General features: G+C 32.8%; 2 protein-coding genes across 2 annotated transcripts; both read left to right on the top strand.

Annotated features, from left to right (window-relative positions):
- The first annotated feature begins 8,616 nt into the window (after positions 1–8,616).
- On the top strand, positions 8,617–9,120 carry LOC143578986 (uncharacterized). The gene has a single exon (XM_077062410.1). It carries the CDS (start codon positions 8,617–8,619, stop codon positions 9,118–9,120), a length of 504 nt encoding a protein of 167 aa, XP_076918525.1.
- A 218-nt stretch (positions 9,121–9,338) lies between these two features.
- LOC143578987 (uncharacterized) lies at positions 9,339–9,950 on the top strand. The gene has a single exon (XM_077062411.1). It carries the CDS (start codon positions 9,339–9,341, stop codon positions 9,948–9,950), a length of 612 nt encoding a protein of 203 aa, XP_076918526.1.
- The last annotated feature ends 15,211 nt before the right edge of the window (positions 9,951–25,161 follow it).

Genomic DNA, 25,161 nt, shown 5'->3' on the forward strand with positions numbered 1-25,161 from the left:
ATCCTCAAACAAACAGTCAATTCGAACGTACAATTCAAACACTCGAGGATACGCTACGAGCGTGTGTTCTTGATTTCAGTGGGAATTGGGATTCTCACATTCCGTTCATCGAGTTTTCCTATTACAATAGCTATCATTCTCGCATTGATATGGCTTCTTTCAAGCTCTTTACGGTCGTAAATGTCGTTCCCCGATTAGTTGGAACGAAATCGGTGAAGCTCAATTAAGGGGCCCGAAATGGTCCAAGAGGACTTCATGTCCTTGATATATATATATATATATATATATATATATATATATATATATATATATATATATATATATATATATATATATATATAACTTGTTTATACATATTAATCTTGCTTAACTTCTGCTCATTTTAGTTTGTTTGTCATATTTACAAGTTCTTGGTTATTTGGGCATGTGGAAACCATCTATAAACTTGTTGTGAGATGGAAACCGAACCAAACCGAACTTTCGTTTAAAGACTTTGTAATTATTTTCATTTGTGCATATTATACAAGTTCTTGGTTATTTGGGCATGTGGAAACTATCTATGAACTTGTTGTGAGATGGAAACCGAACCAATCCGATTTTTACTCGCTTAAGACACACATGTTTGTTTTTAGCTATCAAGACTTGTATATTTCTTTAAAAATGGTTTACAAACTGATTTTAATTATTTTCTCAAGTACTTGAAAATGTTGGATTCAACTTGATCTCATAACATAGTTTGGACCGACAAAACCGAACACTCACTTAACGTGCGTTGTTAGTTCTAAAACAATAGAACTACATACGTGGTTAAGTCTTATTAAGTTTTATTGAGTTATCTCATGACATTAATTATTTTGAAAAGTTGACTTTGGGTTTGACCAATTATCAAGGCCCAAACCAACAACCCGAACACTCGTTAAAGATCCGTTTTAGTATCTTTATCCCAAAGAAACTTGCATTTTTGCATTTTCCCCATCTTATTACTTAACATAGGTTATTGTAGGTCCCCCCGGGGCGTAGCTGATCGATACGAGATCCGCACGAGGTATAGGAGTGCGGAATCCTCCTAGACTCGTTTAATGGTGTAGAAGACGAAGAACACGATTACACACGAACAAACACACGAATGGGATAAACACATCTGCAGAACTTTTATAATAATCAAAACCACGTTACATACCGAACACGAAAACAAATGACGGCCGACCCGAGGTGAGCTCTACCTCGGGCCGTCTCACACGACTCTCCCTCTCGGTTTCTCTCTAGCTACTTGAACTGGACACACAATACTATAATTTTCTGGATACTCAAACCTAAACAAGACACATATATATATATATAAACAACTTCACGGGCTTGGGCCTGTAGGCGAAGTTGTTATAACTTCGCCTAAGACGAAGTTGTTCTAACTTCGCCTATGGCAGAAGTTGTTACAACTTCGCCTATGGCGAAGTTGTTCTAACTTCGCCTAGGGCGAAGTTGTTCTAACTTCGTACTTCGTTTCCGCTGATCAGAATTGCATAGCGACGGTCACAAAATGCACCAACAGACTCCCCTTTGACCGTTGCTCTCAATTCTAACAAACACAAAAGATCGTCTGTTACAAAACATGCACCAACAGACTCCCTCTTAACTGATGATCTTCTGTTTGCTCTTCAACCAGCCGTGTCTGAAACTGTCTTGTAGCTTCACAAATCTACCAATCACCCAGCGTCTTCCATATCCGATCTCCCCTTCAATGTAAGCTTCTCCGACTATATAGATTGAGGTCTTTGAAATGCATGCATCCCCGTGCCTAATGATCATCTCAACCAATCACGTGAGTCCTTCTGACTTCACAACACGTGAAGTTGGGCTCCCTCCACAACTTCACCAACACGTCGGCATACGATAAGGTTTAATCTTCAACTATTCAACATCAAGTGATCAATTTCATCACAAAACCACCTTGACAGAATCTAACACACATGACCATTAATTAATCCGAAGCATCTTCAATCACCAGGGATAACGATCAAGAACATAAACACTTTAATTCCCGATTAAATCCAACTTGTTCCAGAATTTTCACTTTAATAAATAAGCATCACGTTTCAGGATCCAATTCTCGAACGCCTTGAAAATAACATAAATAATATGCTCTGACCGCAATCCAGTAATGACGAAAACCTTCAGTTCAATTTGACTTTCTTCAGTTGGTCAACCTCGAACAACAACTATTTCATTGCCCACAAACACCCAAATATGTGTCAATATCCAGTTTCAATCAATATCCCATTCACAACCTCAACTCCATATCCAGAGTTGACACGTATTTGTTCACACGTAAGACCAAGAGATAACAAGTTTCACTCGTTGACGGAACAACGTCTTCGGTCTCACAATAATGGTGTACACCTGGCCATACAGACAAAAACTCCAAACACTTTTTTTTTTTTTTTTTTTAACTTCGCCTAAAGTCAATTTCGCCTAAAAGTCAACTTCGCCTCTCCTTAACATCGTCCATAACTTCGCCTGGCCATAACTTCGCTTAACCTTATATCTTCGCCTAAACCATAAAATTTAAGCGACAACTTCGCCTGAACCCAATAACTTCGCCTGCGGCAGCTGTTTGGCCAAAAACGCATCAGAAACGTGCCAGAAACACCAAAACGCAGATCTCGAACCATAGCATAAGAGCCTAAGGCTCAGATACCACTTGTAAGTCCCCCCAGGGCGTCGCTGATCGATACGAGATCCGCACGAGGTATAGGAGTGCGGAATCCTCCTAGACTCGTTTAATGGTGTAGAAGACGAAGAACACGATTACACACATACAAACACACGAACAAACACACGAATGGGATAAACACATCTGCAGATCTTTTATAATAATCAAAACCACGTTACATACCGAACACGAAAACAAATGACGGCCGACCCGAGGTGAGCTCAACCTCGGGCCGTCCCACACGACTCTCCCTCTCGGTTTCTCTCTAGCTACTTGAACTGGACACACAATACTATAATTTTCTGGATACTCAAACCTAAACAAGACACACATATATATATATATAAACAACTTCACGGGCTTGGGCCTGTAGGCGAAGTTGTTATAACTTCGCCTAAGACGAAGTTGTTCTAACTTCGCCTACGGCAGAAGTTGTTACAACTTCGCCTATGGCGAAGTTGTTATAACTTCGCCTATGGCGAAGTTGTTCTAACTTCGTACTTCGTTTCCGCTGATCAGAATTGCATAGCGACGGTCACAAAATGCACCAACAGTTATGTAAATATTAAGGTTAGATACTTTAACCCGGTTTCGGGCAAGTTCACATTTTTAAAGGGTTATTATTATAAATTATTAAATAGTTACATTTTAAACCTTGAACTTTAATTGTTACACTTCGCAATAATTATTTTTAATAAAAACTATCAAGACAACCTTTTAATCCAAGAATTTCTTTTATTTAGGCTTCGTACGTTAAACTCATCGTTCCGGCAAATCTCCAAATTATCACCTTTCAAGTTTATTACTTGAACGTGAGTACATTCATACCCCGTTTTCCATATTTTGTTTTGGAGTGACATTTCATACTTATCTAAACTAAATGCTTTATACTTGACTCTTAAACCACAAACGTTATTGTATACTTTACTTAAATAATTGCTCGATTTGGTGTTCTTTGATTATATGCCTATGTGTTTATCGCTTTTGGTTGGTGGAACTATAAAATCCTAGTCTATTTGGCATCCCCTTATAGCAAGGTGTCGTTAACGTAATGCAATTAACGATAACTATAAAATTTTAGACTATTTGGCATCCCTTTATAGCAAGGTGTCGCTAACGTAATTCTATTAGCGATTTTATCTATTTATCCAAGTTATTGTGTTTATTTATCGTTTCGTATACAAGTTTTGTGGCTTTTCTTACTATATACTTATATGCTCGAACTTATGATTGTTCACCAACCTTTGTTTTGATAAACTTTATTTTATGAAATGTTACAGGTTTGCATCTAGGTTGATTGTGGAGTTAGAGAAAACGACATCGATACCTTTAGGATATTTAGCAAAAATGACTAATATTTGATTTGCTATATTTTGTTGTATTTTGTTGTGATTATCCTTTGAATATTGTTATGTGACATTTTCGATGTTGTGAAATGAAATGAGTTTGTTAAATATTGTCGTTTTAAATAGTGTCATGCGCTTATGGGCAATCGTTACACCTCGGCATGTTCTGCCTCCTTTGGTCGGGGTGTGCCTCTAGAAAACCTTTTTAGACATTACAAACGGTATATTTATTTATGTTAGTATATCAAAACTTAAACTAATTTGGTCCGCGAAATTATTTTTTTTAATTTTCTCTTCATTGATCAACTCACTTGCTATCAAGTTTCAATAATAGATTTAATTCAACCAAATGATATGAAAGTCCTTTAGTTGTTGTTAAAACTTTTATAATTCCACCACAAATTTTCTCCGCAATTCTCTCTCAACAAATTTGAACCTGGTAAGTTTTAATTTTCTAAATTAACATATAACGAAATTTTTATAGAATTGTATATCTAAACATTAGAAATTTATAAAATAATTCTTTATATATAACTTTTAATACATACGGATTCAAGTATTGTCATGAATAATACAAATTCTAAAGAGAAGCGCAAAGAAACGAGAATCATTTTAGATTCTAAAAGAGAGAAGTCTGTTTCGATTCAGTCAAGCCACCAACTAAGTAGCCGTTCTCTGATTTTAAATAAAACTCAAGTTTCAAAAGGCATGTGAGATTACTTATGTTAATATTTTATTGTTAATTAATAAGTCGTCAATTTAATTTATGTTAATACTTTATTGTTAATTAATAAGCCGTCAATTTAATTTTACAGGTGGATCAAATTACAATAATGTTTCAACGGATGCAATTTCGAAAGGTATACTATAAGCAATATATATATATATCATGCTATTTGTCATTAATCATTATAACTTTAAATATTTTTGGCCACAGATTATTTGGATCATGGTGATCAGAGTGTTGAATGTGAAGTATGTCATGTTAAATTATGGCAAGGTGAAGCAAAACACTCCCAAAAAATGAGTGGTTTAACATGTTACTTCCTGTGTTGCCACTACGGGAAAGTTGAGCTTCCAGATTATAAAGAAGTGCCTCATGTTATCAAAAGCTTTTTACTGGTGTTGATCAGAATAGCAAGTTATTCATGAAGAACATAAGACGTTACGACTCCATGTTTTTTTTATTCTGTGGGTGGCAAAATTGACAAATCTATTAATAGAGGTAATGCTCCTCCAATATTTATGTTGGGTGGACAAAATTATCATTCTATGGGAAGTCTTCTTCCGGAAAGTGGTTCAAAACCAAAGTTTTCTCAACTATATATATATGATACCGAAAACGAAGTTTCCAACAGAAGAGGTATTTTCAGGTACGACTTATTTGATATGTGGGTCTTAAACAATATTCTCGAATTCTATTAATAATTATACTTAATATCTTTTTTCAGTGACTCAACTACTGCGTCCACATCCTCTAATGATAATGATGATATTGAAGTTGTCAACTATTTGAAGATCATGTTAGATTCGAACAACGTATTGGTTCAAACTTATCGTATGGTGAGAGACTGTTTTAAAGATAATCCTCAGGCGAAAGTAAGGTTACGCCTGATTGGAGATAGACAACAAGATGGTAGGACGTATAATTTACCTACATCTTCTGAAGTGGTTCTTTGATTGTTGGAGACATTGGTGACTGTCTTGAAAAGAGAGATATTATTGTTAATACTCAAGAAGGATCATTAAAACACATAAGTGAACTACATTCTTCATATATGCCGCTTCAATATCCTATTTTTTCCCATATGGTGATGACGGTTATAGGGTTGACATCTATCATAGAGCTGTTACTCAGACAAACAAAAACAAAAGACAACGATTGACAATGAGGGAATTCTTTGCATATAGAATTCAAGACAGAACAAATAATTTCTCATTGATTACAAATGGAGGAAAGCTCTATCAACAACTTTTAGATGATGCATATATGTCAATCGAAAGTGAGAGGTTGTTTTATATACGATGCCAACAGAAAAATCTTAGATGTGAGTCATATGAAAAGTTAGTTAACATACGCAACTCTGGAAATTTTGATAGATCTACCATTGGACAACGTGTAATTATGCCTTCTTCATTTATGGGTGGTGCACGCTACATGAGGGAGAACTACTTAGATGCTATGGCGCTATGCAAGTGGTTTGGATATCCGGATTTTTTTTATTACCATGACTTGCAATCCAAAATGACCAGAAGTTAAAATATTTCATAACCAAAAAATCTAAAAGCTGAAGACAGCCTGATATATTGTGTAGACTGTTTAAATTCAAACTTGACTCATTTGTCAAAGACTTGAAGGAGGGTTCGTTCTTTGGGAAAGTTAAAGCAGGTATGATACTGTGTTTATTCAATATATATCTGATTTAATGAATAAATTTAGGAATACACATGGTAATAACAATGTTTCTGAAGATGTAAATTTTTAATGTAGTTGTTTACACGATTGAGTTTCAAAAGCGTGGATGCCTCATGCTCACATTTTTGTCTTCATGCACCGTGATTACAAGATTAATAATGCTGACAAGATAGATTCGTTTATTTGTGTTGAGCTTCCTAATAAGAAAGAAGATCTAGAGTTGTATACCTTGTAAGCGAGTTTATGATTCATGGGCCATGTGGTGCTAAAACATGAGTTGTTCATGCATGATCAATAAAAAGTGTTCAAAAAACTTCCCGAAAATATTTTCCGACCACACTTCTGTTGATTCGAATGGATACCCTATATACAGAAGGCGAGAAGATTGAGTTTTTGTTAAAATTCAGATGTTAACCTAGACAACAAAAGCATTGTTCCATACAACGCAACACTTTTAAAAGGATATCAGGCACACATAAATGTTGAGTGGTGCAATCAATCAGGTTCGATAAAATATTTGTTTAAATATATCAAAAAAAGCTCCAGATAGAAAAATTGTTTTATTAGAACAAAGAGGTGACACAGAAGATGTTCCTGAACAACCGGTTGATGAAATCAAAGAATATTATGATTGTCGATATCGGTCTGCTTGTGAAGCTTCATGGCATATATTTTCATTCGAAGTCCATTATAGAACACCATCTGTTGTTAGACTTCCATTTCATCTTCTCAGACAACAACAAATTGTTTATGGTGAAGATCAAGATATTGACGATGTCCTCAACAAAGCATTTGTTTCTTCATCAATGTTCACATCTTGGATGACCACAAACAGTATGTATCCAGAATCTCAAAAGCTCTCTTATTTCTGAAAAGGGACTTCTAGCATCTTTAATGAATTATCAGGCAACACCATTCTTTATGGGGTCACCTCATTTGATATGAACGTAAAGTATGTTTTGTTTTTGCAAAGACAACATCTATTTTCAAGTGACGATATTTTGCCAAATTGAATGTTGTCCTTACCTACAACAAATTAGTTTCAAAAACAATAAGATGAACAAAATATAATATGATGAAAATCCAAAATTAGTTTAAATTATCTAAAAATCCAAATGCTAAAAATCCAAAATGAGTTCAAACAAAATATATGATGAATATTTGTAGTCTAAAACGTGCCTTTGGAATTTGTTGCCAAACAAATGTTCAATTGATTTGAATATGGTTTCCGTCTCTTAGAATCCAATTTCATTTTTCTCTTTTTGCGTTGTTCCTTAGCATTTGTAGTATTATAAACATTTAGTAAATCTGTAGTGGATAGATAAAACTATCAAAAATTATTAAAATGATATTAAATTTTGAAAATAAACAATTTATATGAAAAAATAATTTAAAGGATAATAAGAATTATTAATTTTATTGTAAACTTCGTGTATGAAGTTTCCAATTTGGAATTGCCGTCATGTAATCATACACAGGTACAGATTATGAAGCTCGAAAGCTCTCTTATGTTGAATTTCCTTCCCATTTCGTTTAGAAAGCTCAAGAAAGGAAATGGCAACGAAGAAAAAAAGGTTGTTCAACTGGTAGAATTCACTCTATTTCACTTGTAACTAGCGAAGGATACTATATACAAATTCTATTAAAAAAAGTCAAAGGTTCTACAAAATTTGAGGACATTCGCACAGTTAATGGTAAGATCCTTCCGACCTTTAGAGACGCATGTTATGAGCTTGGTCTTTTAGACGATGACAATGAGTAATCGAATGCATTGTGAAAGCAAGCAATGCTGACACCGGGTTTTACTTAAGAAAATTATTTTGCACAATGCTAACGTGTGGAAGTCTATCGAGACCTGAAATTGTTTGGGAGAAAACATGGAATTATTTAGCAGGAGATATTATTCACAAACAACAACAGCTTTTGAATTGTTCGTGTATTATTTTTTATGAATAATATTAATATATAAATTTCTAGATGTTTTTTTTGGCTTATATGTTAATCTTTGGGAAGAATGAATGTGGTTATTTTGTTATTAAAATGGAGGCCTATCAATTAGCGAGGACCAAATCAAGAATTTGACTTTGCTTGAGGTTGAGAAAATTCTGCTTCGTAACAATTCCTCATTAAAAAGATTTAATACAATGCCGTTTCTCGATCTTGAATCTGTAGACTATGAAAATAATCGGCTTATTATTGAAGAGACGTCTTATGATCGTGAAAGTTTACAGCATGAGTTTGATACTCTTTTTGTCTCACTTATAGATGAACAATGCGGTGTCTATAATGAAATAAATAAAGCCGTTGAGAAAGGAAAAGGCGGTGTGTTTTTCATTTATGGATATGGAGGAACCGGTAAAACATTCCTATGGAATACTTTAGCATCATCCGTCATATCTAAAGGCCTTATTGTCTTAAATATTGCTTCCAGTAGCATTGCTTCGTTATTATTGACTGGTGGTCGAACAGCTCATTCCCGGTTTAAAGTTCCAATCAATCTAACTGAGGATTCTATTTGCTCTTTTGATCCTCAAATCGAAGTTGCAGATTTAAATACACAAACTAGTTTGATTATTTGGGACGAAGCGCCAATGATTCACAAGTATGCATTTGAAGCTATGGATCGAACTTTTAAGGACATTTTATAAAGTGATAGCCTATTTGGTGGTAAGGTTGTCGTATTTGGAGGAGACTTTAGACAAATACTTCCGGTTATTACTAATGGAATCAAACACCAAATAGTGAATGCGTCTCTAAGTTCGTCCTACATTTGTAAAAATTGCAAATTGGTTAAACTTACAAAAAACATGAGGTTAACCGTTGGAAGTAAAGATCCCAACATTGAGGAAACTAGATTGTTTGCTGAATGACTTTTAAAATCGGGGAAGGAAAACTTGGTGGTCCAAATCATGGTGAAGTGCAAATAGATATTCCTCATGATATTCTTATTAAAGATTCTGTTGATCCGACTTTTGATTTAATTGAATTTGTTTATCCGTCAATACTTCCAAATTATAAGAAGGATTTTTTTCAAGAAAGAGCCATACTGGCACCAAATAGGAAGTTGTTTAAGAGATATATATTACTAGCAAGGTTTCCTGGAGAGCATAAGGAATACCTAAGTTCTGATAGTATTGACAAGTCAGAAACCGTAAATGAAGACTTTGATCCTAGCTTACACTCACCTGATGTTCTCAATGGTTTAAAATTTCATGGTTGTCCCAACCACCAGTTGATATTAAAAGTTGGTGTCCCGGTTATGTTGCTAAGAAATATTGATCAGAAGAATGGTTTGTGTAACGGAACAAGGTTAATTGTAAAATCTCTTGGTAATCGGGTTATAGAGGTAGATCCTGTATCAGGTAGTGAAATTGGCAAACGTCATGTTATACACAGAGTTACTTTGACTCCGACCGATAAAAGTTTCCATTCAAATTCAACAAAAGACAATTTCCGCTTTCAGTATGTTTTGCTATGACGATTAACAAGATCCAACCACAATCTCTTTCCAGGGCTGGTTTGTTCCTCCGATGTCTTATTTTTTTCACGGGCAATTATATGTTGCGTTATCCAGAGTAACCAGCAGACGTGGTCTTAAACTATTGATATTGGATGATAAAGGGAAAACCTGTGATAAAACTACAAATGTTGTATATAAAGGGATTTTCTCAATTTTGTGAATTTAAGACTCTAAACTGGTTATTGTATGTAATATGCATTTAATTTCTTTTTCCCTTTAATTTTGTATCTTTATTTCATATAACAAACTTTATTAGATTTTATCAATTGAAAATTCCCGTGTATTACACAGGTTCAAAAGCTAGTACATGTAACAAACACAAATCATAAAGCAGACGTAGACAACCTATATTAACAAACACATTTGACAAATACATAAATCAAAGAACACGTCTCCTTTCAGAAAAAGACAAACCAGTCAACTAAACCATACTAACGTGAGAAACTCGAGTGAATTCGAATCATCAAACATACAACCATCATAAATTAAACCATAATAAGTTTTTTGTTTAAAAAAAAGAATAATAAGCTAGTAAAAATGAGTTATACCTTTTTTGGTACTGATATACGTACGTACGATAGGTAATTGCCATTAGGCATGACCTATTCTTCCTTCTGGTTAGCACCGTTTAGCGTGAGTTATCATCTTTGATCAAAGAATTATGAAAATTAAGGTTAGGTGACGTACGCCAGAACAAAGAAGAACGCCGGTGCAGCCATTTTTGTTACGCGTCTTCCCTCCTCCGCTACTCTCTAGTTTACCTCTAGGGATTGTGTAAGCGTGAAGTAGACGATCATCGTGTCAAGATTGAGTTGGTGATGGTGGAACTGGAATCTTTGTTTGATTAATGATGCTCGAGAAAGAAGAATCACACCTCCTCTCAACATGCATCTCTGTTTGTTTTAGTCGAAAAGCTAGCAATAAGAGAAACACGTGTGCGGTAAAAATCCATGTATCAAGTCAGCAACCTATAATTATACTATATATGAAAGGAAAACTAAGAGCTACAGTAAAGTATAAGTTTTTTTTACTTTTAGTCCCTTAACTTTATAATTCTTTCATAATAGCCCCTTAAAAGTTCTAAATTGTTTAAATTAGATCCCATACATTTTCTTTTGCTAACTTAATTTACTTTGCAATTTTGCTCCCTAGAGTATTCACGATTTTAATAAGTTCCTGATATTTTTTAATGACCAACATACAAAGTTTTTTAGATTTTTTAGTAAAATGTTTATTTAATCTATGCCGCACTTAAAGAAGGTGTATTCACAATAAAGTATATAAGTCTTGATGAAAATGAAATTGTATTCGCAATAGAATATATATATTGAATTGCAAGCTATATAGTGAATGCGATACCACGTCGATACCGTAATGAGCTAAACCGATATCAACCAAGTTTTTTTTGTGTTTAGATCAACTTTTTTTTGTATCGAAGTGATAGTCATTATGATATAATTGTATATCTGCATTAAAAAACTTGAGCCCGTTACCGAGTTCCTCGCGTAACGCGCTGAGGGAACACACTAGTTATTTAATATATATAACTGTAATAACTAATGCTTTATGAGTAACTGTTACTTTAATTTGAATTAATATACATATAATTCATTCTGAAATTGATAATTAGAACACCCATATTAAAACCTTTTTAAGACAATTAGGATCTTTTGGTGTTTTGTCTCCACCAACCAAAAAATTGAAATTCCATATTATGACTATTTTAAGAGCATGATCTTTTGGTGTTTTGTCTCCACCAACCAAAAAATTGAAATTCCATATTATGACTATTTTAAGAGCATTAGCAATACGTACAAAAGGCCAATAAGCACTACAAACGTGTCTAGCCACACCTTGAAAACATCTTTTTCCCCAAACAAATTAACCATCATATTTTATGTTGACTTGAGCTTGATGTTTATTTGAAATGATAATTAATGATCAACCATGTATTGTAGCCGTGTTAACGTAAACATTATTATTTATATTAATCTTGCACATATGAAACTTTGTTGTTTCATTACACAGACACTAGCATATTAATTAGTCCTTTTCGGCCGACAGCTTTCGCGATGGCACAGACGAAGAAGGTGGGGATCGTGATAACCAAGAAGCAATCGAAGAAGCGGTCGGGGGGATCGACTGCATTGTTACGGCGGTGATGCATTTCGATGGGATTTTATGTTGTGGGAATAATATATAATTTGTGTTGAATGAAGGAAGGAATGTTGTATTAATATATGGAGAAAATGAATATGGGGTTGTTAAGCATGTAACCTTACATACGAAACCATCAAAATACGTCGTTTTGAACAAGAGTTTCCAAAAAATTGAATCTATTGTTTTAAATTTTTGTTTATATCCATTAATATTACATCCTTAATTCTGAATTATCGTCCTCAAAAGAACTATCTCCGGCTTCAACGATCACAAAAAATCGTCAATTAAACTTGAAGTTTGAGTTCACGATTTAAGGTTCTTTTTAAACAATTATATATTTCCACACTTTTGCATAGTAATTCAAAGGTTTAAATCACGACTGTCACTAAGCATTGTTCATTGGTTTTGCATGTGTTTTCAGTATATTAAAAAAATCATCTTTAAACCTTAAAATAAGACTTTTTCTTATCCTCATGCCAAAAGTAATTAATTATAATAAATTTTTTTATCTAAATCGATGAATTATTGTCAAAAGTAATTCATAATAAAAAAAAACATAATATCTTTCTATTACAACATTAGTTTTGACGAGAACAACATATTCGGATATGAAGACGATGATTCAGAATTAGGGATGTAATATTAATGAAAAGAAACAAGCATTAAAAAGAATAAAATAATTTTTTTTTTAAAACGTTTATTCAAAAAGACGTAGTTTCGATGGTTTCACATTTATGCAAATGGGAGCTTCTCGTTGATATTGATACTAGTTTTTTAGCAATAAGAAAAAGGTGTGGGCTCAAGTTCACATTTAGTTATGCATATGCTTTGTTAACTTTTCAGTCACTTTCAAAAAATGGTTAGTGATAGTGAAATCTAATAATATTGTTTCATTAAGTATTATAAGCATTAGTTTTTATTTTATCTGCCCAAAACAAATTTATAAGATCGATTGTTAAACATCTTCAGTACAGATTAAAGTTGAAGCTTACACCATCGATAAAGATAAACCGGCTACAACCAAATCATTACGCAATTATCTGATTACTATAAATTGATCTGAGAATGTAAACCCTAGATCAATACAAGAGAGGAAAACAAACAAGAAGACCATGTACGAATGATCTCTCTCTAATTCTGCTAGCAACTCTCTTCTTTATAAAACAAACGGGCTCCAAACTCTTTAGACATCATGTATCCAAGCCCAATTCTAGCTAAGCCCATTCAGCATCTGGCCCACTAAGGAATCCTCCAAGTCCGACCCGTTTACCTCATTTAACAAACAAACAACTATGTCTATTGTCATAACTATATCAAATATAACATAACTAATATTGAATTGTAACAAGGCTTTGCATATTTCAACAGACATTTTCCAATTCCGGATCAGTAGAGGATGTTCCTCCTTGGCGCTTCGCTTTATCCCTCCTGGGCGGACGGATTGGTTAAATGCAACATCTTGCTCACTATTTGTGTCGTTGAGGTTAACTTACAAACGAGCATATGAGGTAGGGGGGCTACTATACTCGTTCAACACTGAGGTTTTTGTTCACTCATCAACGGTGTGTTCACCGATTTTGAAAATTCCTCCACAAGCTCCCAAACTTTGAACATATCAAACAACGATTTGTGTTGGTCACATAAATTCGTCGAACGAAACCATGAGAAAATCAGTTGTGTTTCTATCGCTTCTAGGGCTGTCAAATTCTTGTTGTAATCCCGTTAAGCTTTGTTACTTTTACCCGAATGTCCCTCTTCTCTTGTTGAGGTTTCGAGACTCTCCTCAACGTAAATCCTCGTGTCTCATGTTCATTAATTTTCTGCACTTTAATTGTGTGTGTGTGCGTTTGCTATAACCTAGAGGTGCACAAACCGGTTTAAAACTCAAAATCGATTTGGGTTTGGTTTGGTTTGGTCAACAAAAGTTAAAACCGGTTTATAATCGGTTTCGATTCGGGTTGAAACCGGTTTCTTACCATGTTACGATCGGTTTCGGTTCGGGTTTTGATCGGTTACGGTTCGGATTTTGGCCGGTTTCGGTTTCGGTTCGGTTAACCGGTTTTGGTGGAGAAAATTACAAACTGGTTCCGAACCTACGGTTTCAATCGGTTCCACACCGGTTTCTACGTAATCGGTTTTAAATCGGTTCGGTTTTCGGGTCGTTTGGTTAAGCGGTTTATTTGCCCACCTCTACTATAACCTAAATCCTAACAAGCCGAACTAAGCCTCATTATTCTCTAAAAAAAACGAATAAATAGAGTTTTTATAATTTTTCTTTTATTGGTTTTTAAATTTGAAAAAAAATATATATCTGATTGATGAAACATATTTATAAAGCAACAACTAAGTTAAATATACAATTAATAAAACATAAGTAAATACAATAAGAGATGATATGAAAATAACTAAATAATTTTAGCCTCTAGACTCTAGTATTTTCATAGCCTCTAGTAAATACAATAAGAGATGGTATGAAAATAACTAAACATCATACAAAATTTTCATAGAATTTAAATTTCTTGACACACATACTTCCTTTCAAACATTCTAATGTTTCACAAAAGTATTATAATTTTGGAAATGACACAAACTGTAACCTGCCAAGTCAACTACATTTCAGCAAACAACCAAATATATATTGACAATCATTGTGCAGGTATGGAGCATGTTTTCTTTGCTGTGAATTAAGCTTAGACTAATAGATGCTTTAAGTAGTTACAAAGTAATCGTTTAGGAAATTCTCATTGAGTTGCATCAAAGTTGCTTGTCAAAAGTAAAAGTAAATTCTATTTGTGTTTTCATTGTCTTTATCTTTATTAGGGAGGCTGGTAAGTTATATTTTATTTTAAAAGATAACAAAACATGTAGATTAAAAATGAATAACGATTTTCTAAATATAAAAAAGGATTTCTTCATTTTTTTACATTAATAGATTATATGCACGTAATGGAAATTCATATTTATTAAGAAAAATCACGGTGACTGGTTTAACTAGAGTATTTATTTAAATGGTTTCGCACCAAGTTTATGAGTGTAAAATTTTGTCCTTTCAGGCGATTACACATCTCTTTAGAAAATATAATCTTATGAACAAACTTCACAATAAATAAATGGTACGGTTTAGGGAAAAAGTAATAATCATTTGCGCACACCACCAACCAAATAGGGGATTACTTCTCCGTTCTACAACTAAAATGGATAAACTAGCTATAGACTTAAACTTAATATAACGCAATTAAAAAATTCACCATCTAGTTTAAAAGATGAGACTTTTACAACTTAACCAAAGATTTGTTTTTTTTAGGGATGTGACGTTTCACCCTGTTTTTTCTGTAGCATGTATTTAAAAAGGTTGGTAACAATAACTATTTAAAGTAAAAAAAATGAATTAATAAGCAAGTATTCATGTTGTTTCATACTTAGCAGTTAGTACACATCGTTGATTCTCTCCCAAGTGTTACGAAATTTCGTGGAAAGTTGAAACCACAAATCAATGGCTTACACATATCTCCATCACGTACTATTTAGGACCATTATTCATTTTTAGATGTTTTATTTTATGAAGAGTGACCGAGTGAGGGAGTGAATATATATATTTGTTTTAGAGAATAAATGCTAGTGAACTCCTCTAAATATTATAAAGGAACATTTAATTTCTTGAGACTGGTATATTATACATTTGATTAGATTTGTAAAAGCATACAGTGAATCCTGGTCGTATATGTAAAATATGGGATTTTGCATGAGAGGGCTCTTAAATGTATGATAGATGTTAGTAAGGGTTGTGCCATGAGGTTTAGGAGTGGTACGTTTTCAGCATCACACAAACCTGATTAAACATTGGACCGGAACACTAATGATTCTAATCAGATCAGTATTGAGTAGGGAAAACAAGGATGCTAGACCAAATATATGTACTGTATATATACAGATTTCATACATATTTGATTTTCAGAATCTACGTCAACATAAATATACAGCCTACATAAAAAATATAAACCATATAAGGGCGCCACATAAATACATCCAACAAGCAGAGCCTCGTGAAACCACATGATATTGATATTTAGCCGCAAGTCCCTACACCATTGTTCGTTTTTATGCGGGGAGAGGAACTTTAGGTGAACCTGCAGCATAACGAAAGCTACAAAAACCAACATAAATACCAATGCCAGAAGATAGTCGTTTCGGTCGACAGCTTTCACGGCCGTACAAACAAACAAGGTCGGGATCATGATAGCGAAGAAGCAATTGTGAAAGCGGTTGTTTGGATCGGATCGGAGGCCAGGCATTTTGATGGGAGTATGTGATTGTGGGAAATGGAGTAATAAGTTGTGTTGGATGAAGGAAGGAAGGAAGGTGTAGTGTTGTATTAATATAGCAAGCACATTGTGGAGTTTCTTAGCAATTGAGGAAGAATAAACGTAATAAATAAGTATGTAAAACAATTCTTTTCAATTGATTTTTTTTACTTACTATTAATATTTATTATTTTTTTACAAGCATGCCACGGGACACAAAATAAGGATTGAGGCGATGCAAAATGGTACATTTTGTAGCCATGTGTGTTAAAATTATAAATTTAAACATCAAACACATGATTAATTTGGTTGTTTAGTTTCTAGTATATATTTTATTAGATTTGCAAACCACACATTTAATGGCTAACATATATATCCATCACACTATCAGGGCCATTTTTCATTTACAGATGTTCTGTTTTATGAGAAGTGAGGGAATGTATATATATAAAGAATAAAATGTAGTGTCCTCTTCTAAAAGTTATAAAGCTACCTTTAACTTCTTGAGATTGGTATTTACATTTGGTTAGATATGTAAAAACATACAGTGAATTTTGATCATATATATGTATAATATGGGTTTTTGAATAAAAGGGTTCTTAATTATATGAAAGCTGTTAGTAAGGGTTGTACCATGAGGTTTAGGAGTGGTACATTGTCATCATTATACAAGCCTGATTAAACATGAAACACGAACACTAATGATACCAATCAGATCAATATATGGGTGGAAAAACAAGGATGATAGACCAAATATATATCTACCTATTTCATCCATTTGGTTTCAGATACTACATCAACATTTACTAACACGGGTGACCAGAACCAAGGTATTTATTTAAATGGCCTCGTATCAATTTTATGAAAATGCAAACGTTTGTCTGTTTCAGATGATTACCCGTATCATTACAAAATAAAACCCGCTCAACAGATCTCACAATAAATAAACAGTATAGTTTACGACTAAAATAACATACATTTGCGCCTACCAACAACCAATTAGGGGATTACACGTTCGTCCACAACAAAAATGGATTAGGTTGAGGCTAAAATTAAAAATAACGAGATTAATCACTGTTTAAAATATGATGCTTATACAACTTAACCATAAGTTTGTGTTTCCAAGGAAATTTCACCCTATGTCGATTTTGTGTTTCATCATGCTTTTAAAAAACATTGGTAACAATAACTATTTTAAGTAAAAATAAATTAATGTGAAAATTTTCATGTTTTTTTCATACTTAGCATCATTGATTCTCTCCTAAATGGCTGGGTGCTACAAAACTTCATGGAAATTTCAAACCACACATCAATGGCTAACATAAAACTGACGAAAACCATAGAGTTAGTCAAAACATACACTACCAGAAAAATGAGCTTTTGTGACGGCATTTGCGGTCGCAAAGCGGTAGCAGTTGCCCTGTTGCGACCATTTTGCGACCAAAACTATAGTCGGAAAAACACACGTCGCAAATAGCCTATTGCAACCAACTTGCGACCGATTCTACACGTTTGCGACCAAATTTTGCTACCTTATAAAAGATCGCAAATCAAACGGATTTGCTACCATGATAGCGGTCGCAAAAGCTGCTACCAGAAACGCGGTCGCAAAAATAGCTACCGTAAAAACTGTTGCAAAAATTGCTACCACAAGGGAGGTCGCAAAAATTGCTACCACAAAAGCAGTCGCAAATCTTGCAACCGTAAAAGCGGTCACAAATATGTGGCCAAAATGTTTTTTTAATGTATTTTTTTTTCAGTTTCAGCTGCTAATAATGTTCATATTTTTATAATTAAGCATTTATTCAAGTTTCAAAATTATATAAAACATTCAACTTAAAATAACAAATTAAAATGTCAAATAATATTATACATCCAAACAATCAAATTTAAGTGTTTATATTCTATCTTTTAGCCATAGTTACTAACATAACTTCAATCTTTGTCATATTGTGCACAACATCTTTTTCTGCCTTATCTTTTTGTCCTTTTCGGGCGCAACTCCTTAAAAATTCCACTTTTAAAACCTGTAAAACCCAAAGAAACGACCCTAAAACACAACCACCCCATGTATGACATCTTTTTACGTCTAGGAATTATATTTATGATGGGGTTAGTGTAGACAAACAATCTGTCCAAAAGTTGTTTTAAGAGTTTTATATGTCGTTACCATTTTACATGAATCATTGTTTTTTATGATATATAATCTGATCCGTTACCATTTTACATGAATCATTGTTTTTTATTAAAACCAAACTTGAACTCAAAAGGGCCAAACCGGGCCCGTTAGCGAAAATGCAGCCATGAATGTCTTTTAAAAACCCATGAAATGTCAAAACATCTTAGATGACCAAAAGTGATTTTTTTGTTAAAAACATAACGAAACGACATTTCTGGGAACCGTTAATTTCTTAAAAACTGTAAATATAGAAGTATTAACTTGAAACAGAAATCTATGAGTTAAAATGTCTAAATATAAGTTATAATTATCAGTCATGCTATTAACAACACGAGCAACAACAGTCGGTTTACCAGCCATATTGCATTTGTAAATAGCTGCATTTTAAAACAAAAATAAATTTTACTTTTGGGAACTATTATACCAAAAGAATTGTAAAAAATAATAAAGAAATTGAACAAACATGAACACATGTCTCGTACGTTCATTTATGTTCGTAAATGTCCATTTTTCTTCTCTTGTTTATGTTCATTTATGTTTGTCAGTTTACATTTGTTTAAGTTCTTTTGTTTGCATATTCAATTAAATTTTTAGGCCCATTACAGTTCAGTTTAAAAAAAATTTAGACAGCATATTTATGCGGTTATGTCCATGTGAACCGTTCTTTATATTATTAGCAAATGAACATAAACAATTCAAAAGACACTCACTTTCTTAATAAAAGAACGAACAAGAAAACCTCGTTCGTTTAATTGTTAGTGTATGATCGTTTTCTCGGTTAAAGTTACCTTATTCTTGGTAACAACTTTTAATACAGTGCTGATCCTTGCTAAAGTTTCTATCCTTGTCTCTATTTCACTAGCATGTGTCAAGTGAGAGATGTTCATATCTACTTGAAAATTTCAAAAAGTACAAATATATCAGTTTATTCCTACTTATATGAGTAACAATTTTAAAACTAAAATATATAATTAGAACCTTTAAGAACACATTTTACATGTCAATATCCATTTTTAACTTATGCTTTAAACCTTTTGACCCATTAGAAGATAAAACATATTAGTTGATCGAGTTCTAATTTCTAACTCTTAACGTCAATTAGTAAATGATTGACATTAAGATACCTTTAAGTTAACATCATCATTCCAGCTCAAAAGCAATTTTGCAGTTTCAATATGAACACAATCAATAACCCGATCCACAATCTGCAATTTGAAGATGATAGTGAGAATATAGAAAAAGGATTATAAAATATATTCAATTAAAAGCATATAAAGTTATAAGCAAGCATTACTCCCTATACTCATTTACCTTTGCATGATTTTTGAAAAAATCCTCGTGTACACAAACTCAGAGTTAACAAATTCACGCAGTTGAGAATTAATGATACGCATAGCAGCCAACTTACAATCAGTTATAAACTTAAGTTTCCTATTCTAACATTTAAGTATAGACTCTGCATATAACATGTAACAACTATAACTCCACTAACTAACCATCCATTATCATGCGCTAAATCCACAAATAACCAATTAAATCATCCATACACAAAACATATAAAGTATTCAAACAGATCAATGGTACTCAGACATTGTATATGCTTATAATATAAAGAGAACTGAGAACTGCATGTCATCATTATGCTTATAAAGCAGGACTCGGTTGCAGAACCTTCAGCCAAGATTTGTTTTGTAAATCTGACTTGTATCCATCAGAATGAACAAGTGTTGCAAGGAACATAATCTCATCTAATAAAAAAAGGATGAAAACGTTGTTATTTACAAAACTGAACTAAACTGCTGAATATAACTTAACTAACAAGCTATAATAAGAGGCTTACTTCTCAATACTGACTAAATGATCCAACTCCTGTTATCAGGTAAAAAAAATCTTCCATTGCACCTACTTAATTGTTTGAATTACACGACAACTAAACAAAAATAAGGGAAATTTCTAAGATTGAGAGAACACCAATACTTCTGGAATGTGAAAATATGATTCTGGAAACAATCTGACCAGGGGTGTGCAAGCTCCATGTATCACGTGGAATTCAAACCTTTACAAACTAACAAAATATATTAGCTTAATTATAATATTACAATCATAATATCATACATAGTCATGCTCATTTTGTCTGTAAAAAGAATAGTTTTCCAAGAACAATGGATATAGTTAAACTATGCAAAGCTCTATTCACTTCTAAATACAGAACCAGTAATTCACGTACAATAAAACTAGCAAAATATGATTGATAGTAGTTCTAGATCACCAAAATTACAACAAAAGTAACCGTCAAGTAATAAATTACTAGGATCTTGATTTCCATAAATGTTCTGGCAATATATGTAACTCATAGCACGTAATTTCCAGGTTTTAAACACCAAATTTGCATAAAGGAAATGACATAGAGATATCAAAATTTTGTAACCGAGCTGAGATCGACCCAAGCTTGGCTCGATCTTAGGCTCGTTTAATCTCAAGATCGAGCTCGATCCTATCTGAGCTACCTCATTTAATTTTGAGCTCATGATCGAACCAACCCTGCCTCGACTCGTGAACAGCCCTATCTACATACACGAGATAGGCAAACAAACACAAATCTATACCAATTTACAATAGAGCTATTTTCAGTACCTAATTACATATTGTTCTAAACTTATGCTAAAGCTAAAATTGTTATTATTAGGTCAAAACTGAATCAGAAAGAAGACACTCCAAATTCACAACAAATTGCAACATATATTGAAATATAAACTCACATTGTTGCAACAAACACAAAATTATATCTGCTTCTGCTTCAAATTCGTAATCGAGCAAAAAACTAGGGTTTGTTCGTTTTATGGGCGTCTCAGAGCCGTAATCATAGCTGATTTGGTAGATATCAGTACAAGAGACCTTTATATTGTTATCAGTTCGTGAGTAGATATCATGGCGTCAATGGCATCATGAACTGTTGTTTCAGGTGCCTATTCGGTCATGAGCAACACAGACACGATGAAGAAACCTCTGATTCATAATTGAGCTCTGATTTGTATTCAGTGGGAAAGCGATAATAGTGCTCGTATCTCTCAAAAGGAAAATATCACTCAAAATGTAATAACTTGGGTTTTCGAATTTATTAAATGCCCGACTAGATTTAATGTTCGGTTATTTTTATTGCGTTATCGAGATTAAATTTGTTTAATTATTATTATTAAAAATTTTAGTTAATTATTTATATAATGATAACTTTCCTGTATTGGCATTTTCAACCCAAAATATGAAGTTTTGCCTCTCTTTGTATCCATCCTTAAATATTAAGGTCTGGATTTGAAATTTATGTTATAACCCATTATACTAACTAGATACCCATAACCCGTATCCTGATCCAAACCCTAAATCGCGAACCCGGTTATCAATTGTGAATTCTTGGACCACAATTTACGTAATATTATTGGAAATTGTATAAGTGGATATCTTGCATATGTTATTTGCGGCCTAACCGACATCGCCAATATGTTAAACAAATCCCAACAAATCAGCAATTCGTGTTATTATTAACCGACCCTAACCGTAGATTGTTTTACAAGAAAACATCCATATAAATTCAATTAAACTTGCAGTCACGATCTTCTAACCATAGCCGACATTACCCCTATATATAAATTTTGATTATATCGATCTCTAAACTGTTCATTCGTATTCTCCTTTGCGCCGGCTCTGTTATGTCTCGATACACCCATCTCCGATCACGATTTGAGGTAATTGGTTAGTTCATCATGATCGCAATACTGATGTTATCAAAATCCCTATCATCTATTATCACAACGTCAACCAGATTAACCGATTGATGTTGTTAGGGTTTGTTTGTAATTCTGTTCAGATCGCAGTTGTTTATAAACTATGGTTCCTATCTTTTAGCGCAAGTAGCTGGTGACCCAGCTGGTTAATACATTATTTACAGAGTGGCAGGTCGCGAGTTCAAGTCCCTGCCACCCCGTTTATATATATATATATATATATATATATATATATATATATATTTGGTATCTTTTGTTTTTAAATCAGAATTTAATAAATAATAAATAATAATAACCAATATGAATCATATTTTGTTAATCGTGTTTTCTCGCATCTTTCCTTTCATGTATAAATAATAACACGTATTTAATAATACATTGGATTTATAGATTTAATAGATATTAGAAAGGTAAATTTTTATATTTATACATTTTAACGAACTAATAATTTTAAAAGATGTATTTTACTCAATAATATTTTTATATAATAAAACATTATAATATACTTTTAAACGGATTAATAAACAAATAATATTTTTAAAGATGTGTTTTACTTATATGATATTTTTATATAATTTAATAAACTAATAGTTGTTTTCATAATATCTTTATAAAATATTATATTATGCATGATTAAAAAGAATATAATATTAATAATTATAATTATCGAGTTCTCATAATCGTCTAGTTCATTAACTTAGCGTATCCGTATTTCTCTCTTTCCTAATTAGTCTTATCGTCAACGCGTGATTTCCGCGAATCATCATTCTTAATATTCACTTTTCACTTTTGTTCGTCTATCGAGGTGAGTACCACATTCCCCTATTTTACTCGTTTTCTCACGTTTGGGGATATATGCGTAAATATACTTTTCATAGATACTTATACTCAAAACTGCAACTATTGTCTTATGTGTTAACAACTTATACCTTACTTGTTTATGTGCTTATTTGCTTTGTATGCTTCCGCATTCGGAGAGGTCCAACATAATCTCAGTCTAGTATGATCATACGCCAGTCGTTAGCCTTTGTGCTAAAAGTAGTCAAATAATATACATATTATTATATAAATATTTCCTACTCTTTTAGCTTGTTTTTATTCAAATATTACTCCTAAGTTGGTTCATATATGAGTATTTAAGATTTCAAGGGACAACGAGCTGAAACGAGTAAATCGAGTCAACAATGATAACCATTATTGGTGTCGCACAAATTCTTATTTATAAAATGACTTCGGTTTTCTCAACTATTCTCATATGAAGGATAATGAGTTAAAGTAATGTTTTAAATTAAAACTAAAACATGTGATAAATAAATATCAACAAAATAAAACCAACATCGAGTAAAATATCATTATAGTTATATTATGAATTCGTTTAGAAATCAAACCGACATCGAGTATAATATCATTATTTACTATCAATATTATTTATTATTATTATTTTTATCAACAACATCTTAATTAATACTAAGATCTTTATTCTTTAACTATTATTATTAGTATTATTAATAATAATTATGGTTATTATGTTTTAAGTCATATCTTACATATCTCTCTCTCTATATATATATGAAACATTTCTTTTTAAAATTATCATTGTCATTATTATCATCATCATAAATGATATTATTATAAATTCATTTTCATAAAAACCGAACTTTTGAGTTAACACTGTCTTGCTTATATTTAATATTGGTTAGTTATTTAAAAGCCCTATAAAATAATATTAATTTATTTTAATTGTCATTTAAGTACGAGTCCCTAACCATTAACAAATTAACCGATAATCCGATTTACAACCGAACCTTCTCGTCCAATGTTTTCAATATAGTTTCATTATGGTTTCAAGTTCATTAATATATATTACATTATTTATTTTAGCTAAGGTGTTTATCGTTTCAAGTTGGATCTGTTCGTTTATCGTTCGAGCTTCATTTATTTATCTATTTATTTCTCGGTTCATCAGTCGAGGTGAGTACTTTCATACCCCTTTTTCCATCTTTCGTTTTGGGGTGACATTTCATACTTATCAAACTAAATGCTTCAATTACTTGAATCTTTAAACCCACAAACATTGTTGTATATTTTACTTGAATAATTGCTCGATTTGGTGTTCTATGCTATATGTCTATGTGTTTATCGATTTCGGTTGGTGGAATCTATAAATCCTAGACAACTTGGCATCCCCTTGTAGCAAGGTGTCGTTAACGTAATGCAATTAACGATATTCTATTAAATCCTAGACTACTTGGCAACCTCTTGTAGCTAGGTGGCGCTAACGTAATTCTATTAGCGATTGTCAGTTTATCCAAGTTTTTGCTTTTATTTATTGTTTTGTATACAAGTTTTGTGGCTTTTTATTACTATATACTTATATGCTCAAACTTATGAATTGCTCACCAACCTTTTTGTTGACAAACTTTATTTTATGAAATGTTACAGGTTTGACTTTTGTTGACTCGGGGACTTGATGAAAACGTTACCAAGACCATTAGGGTATTAGTAAAACGAACAATATAATTGTTACTTGTATTCAAATTGTTTGTGTGAACGAGATGTGTTGATTATTGATTTATGAAATAAATGAGTTGATTAAATATTGTCACTTTAAATAGTGTCTTGTGTATTTGTCTAATCGCGTTGCACCCCGGCATGTTCCGCCTTTGGTCGCGGTGTGACAGATTGGTATCAGAGCCACAAAACTATAGGATAGGTGGTTAGACGTAACGACCTATTATAGTCTTTACTTT

This window comes from Bidens hawaiensis, unplaced genomic scaffold (genome assembly GCF_021521415.1).
Source record: "Bidens hawaiensis isolate Kalapana, Puna unplaced genomic scaffold, B.hawaiensis_p1.1 tig00029489_1, whole genome shotgun sequence".
Taxonomy (NCBI): domain Eukaryota; kingdom Viridiplantae; phylum Streptophyta; class Magnoliopsida; order Asterales; family Asteraceae; genus Bidens; species Bidens hawaiensis.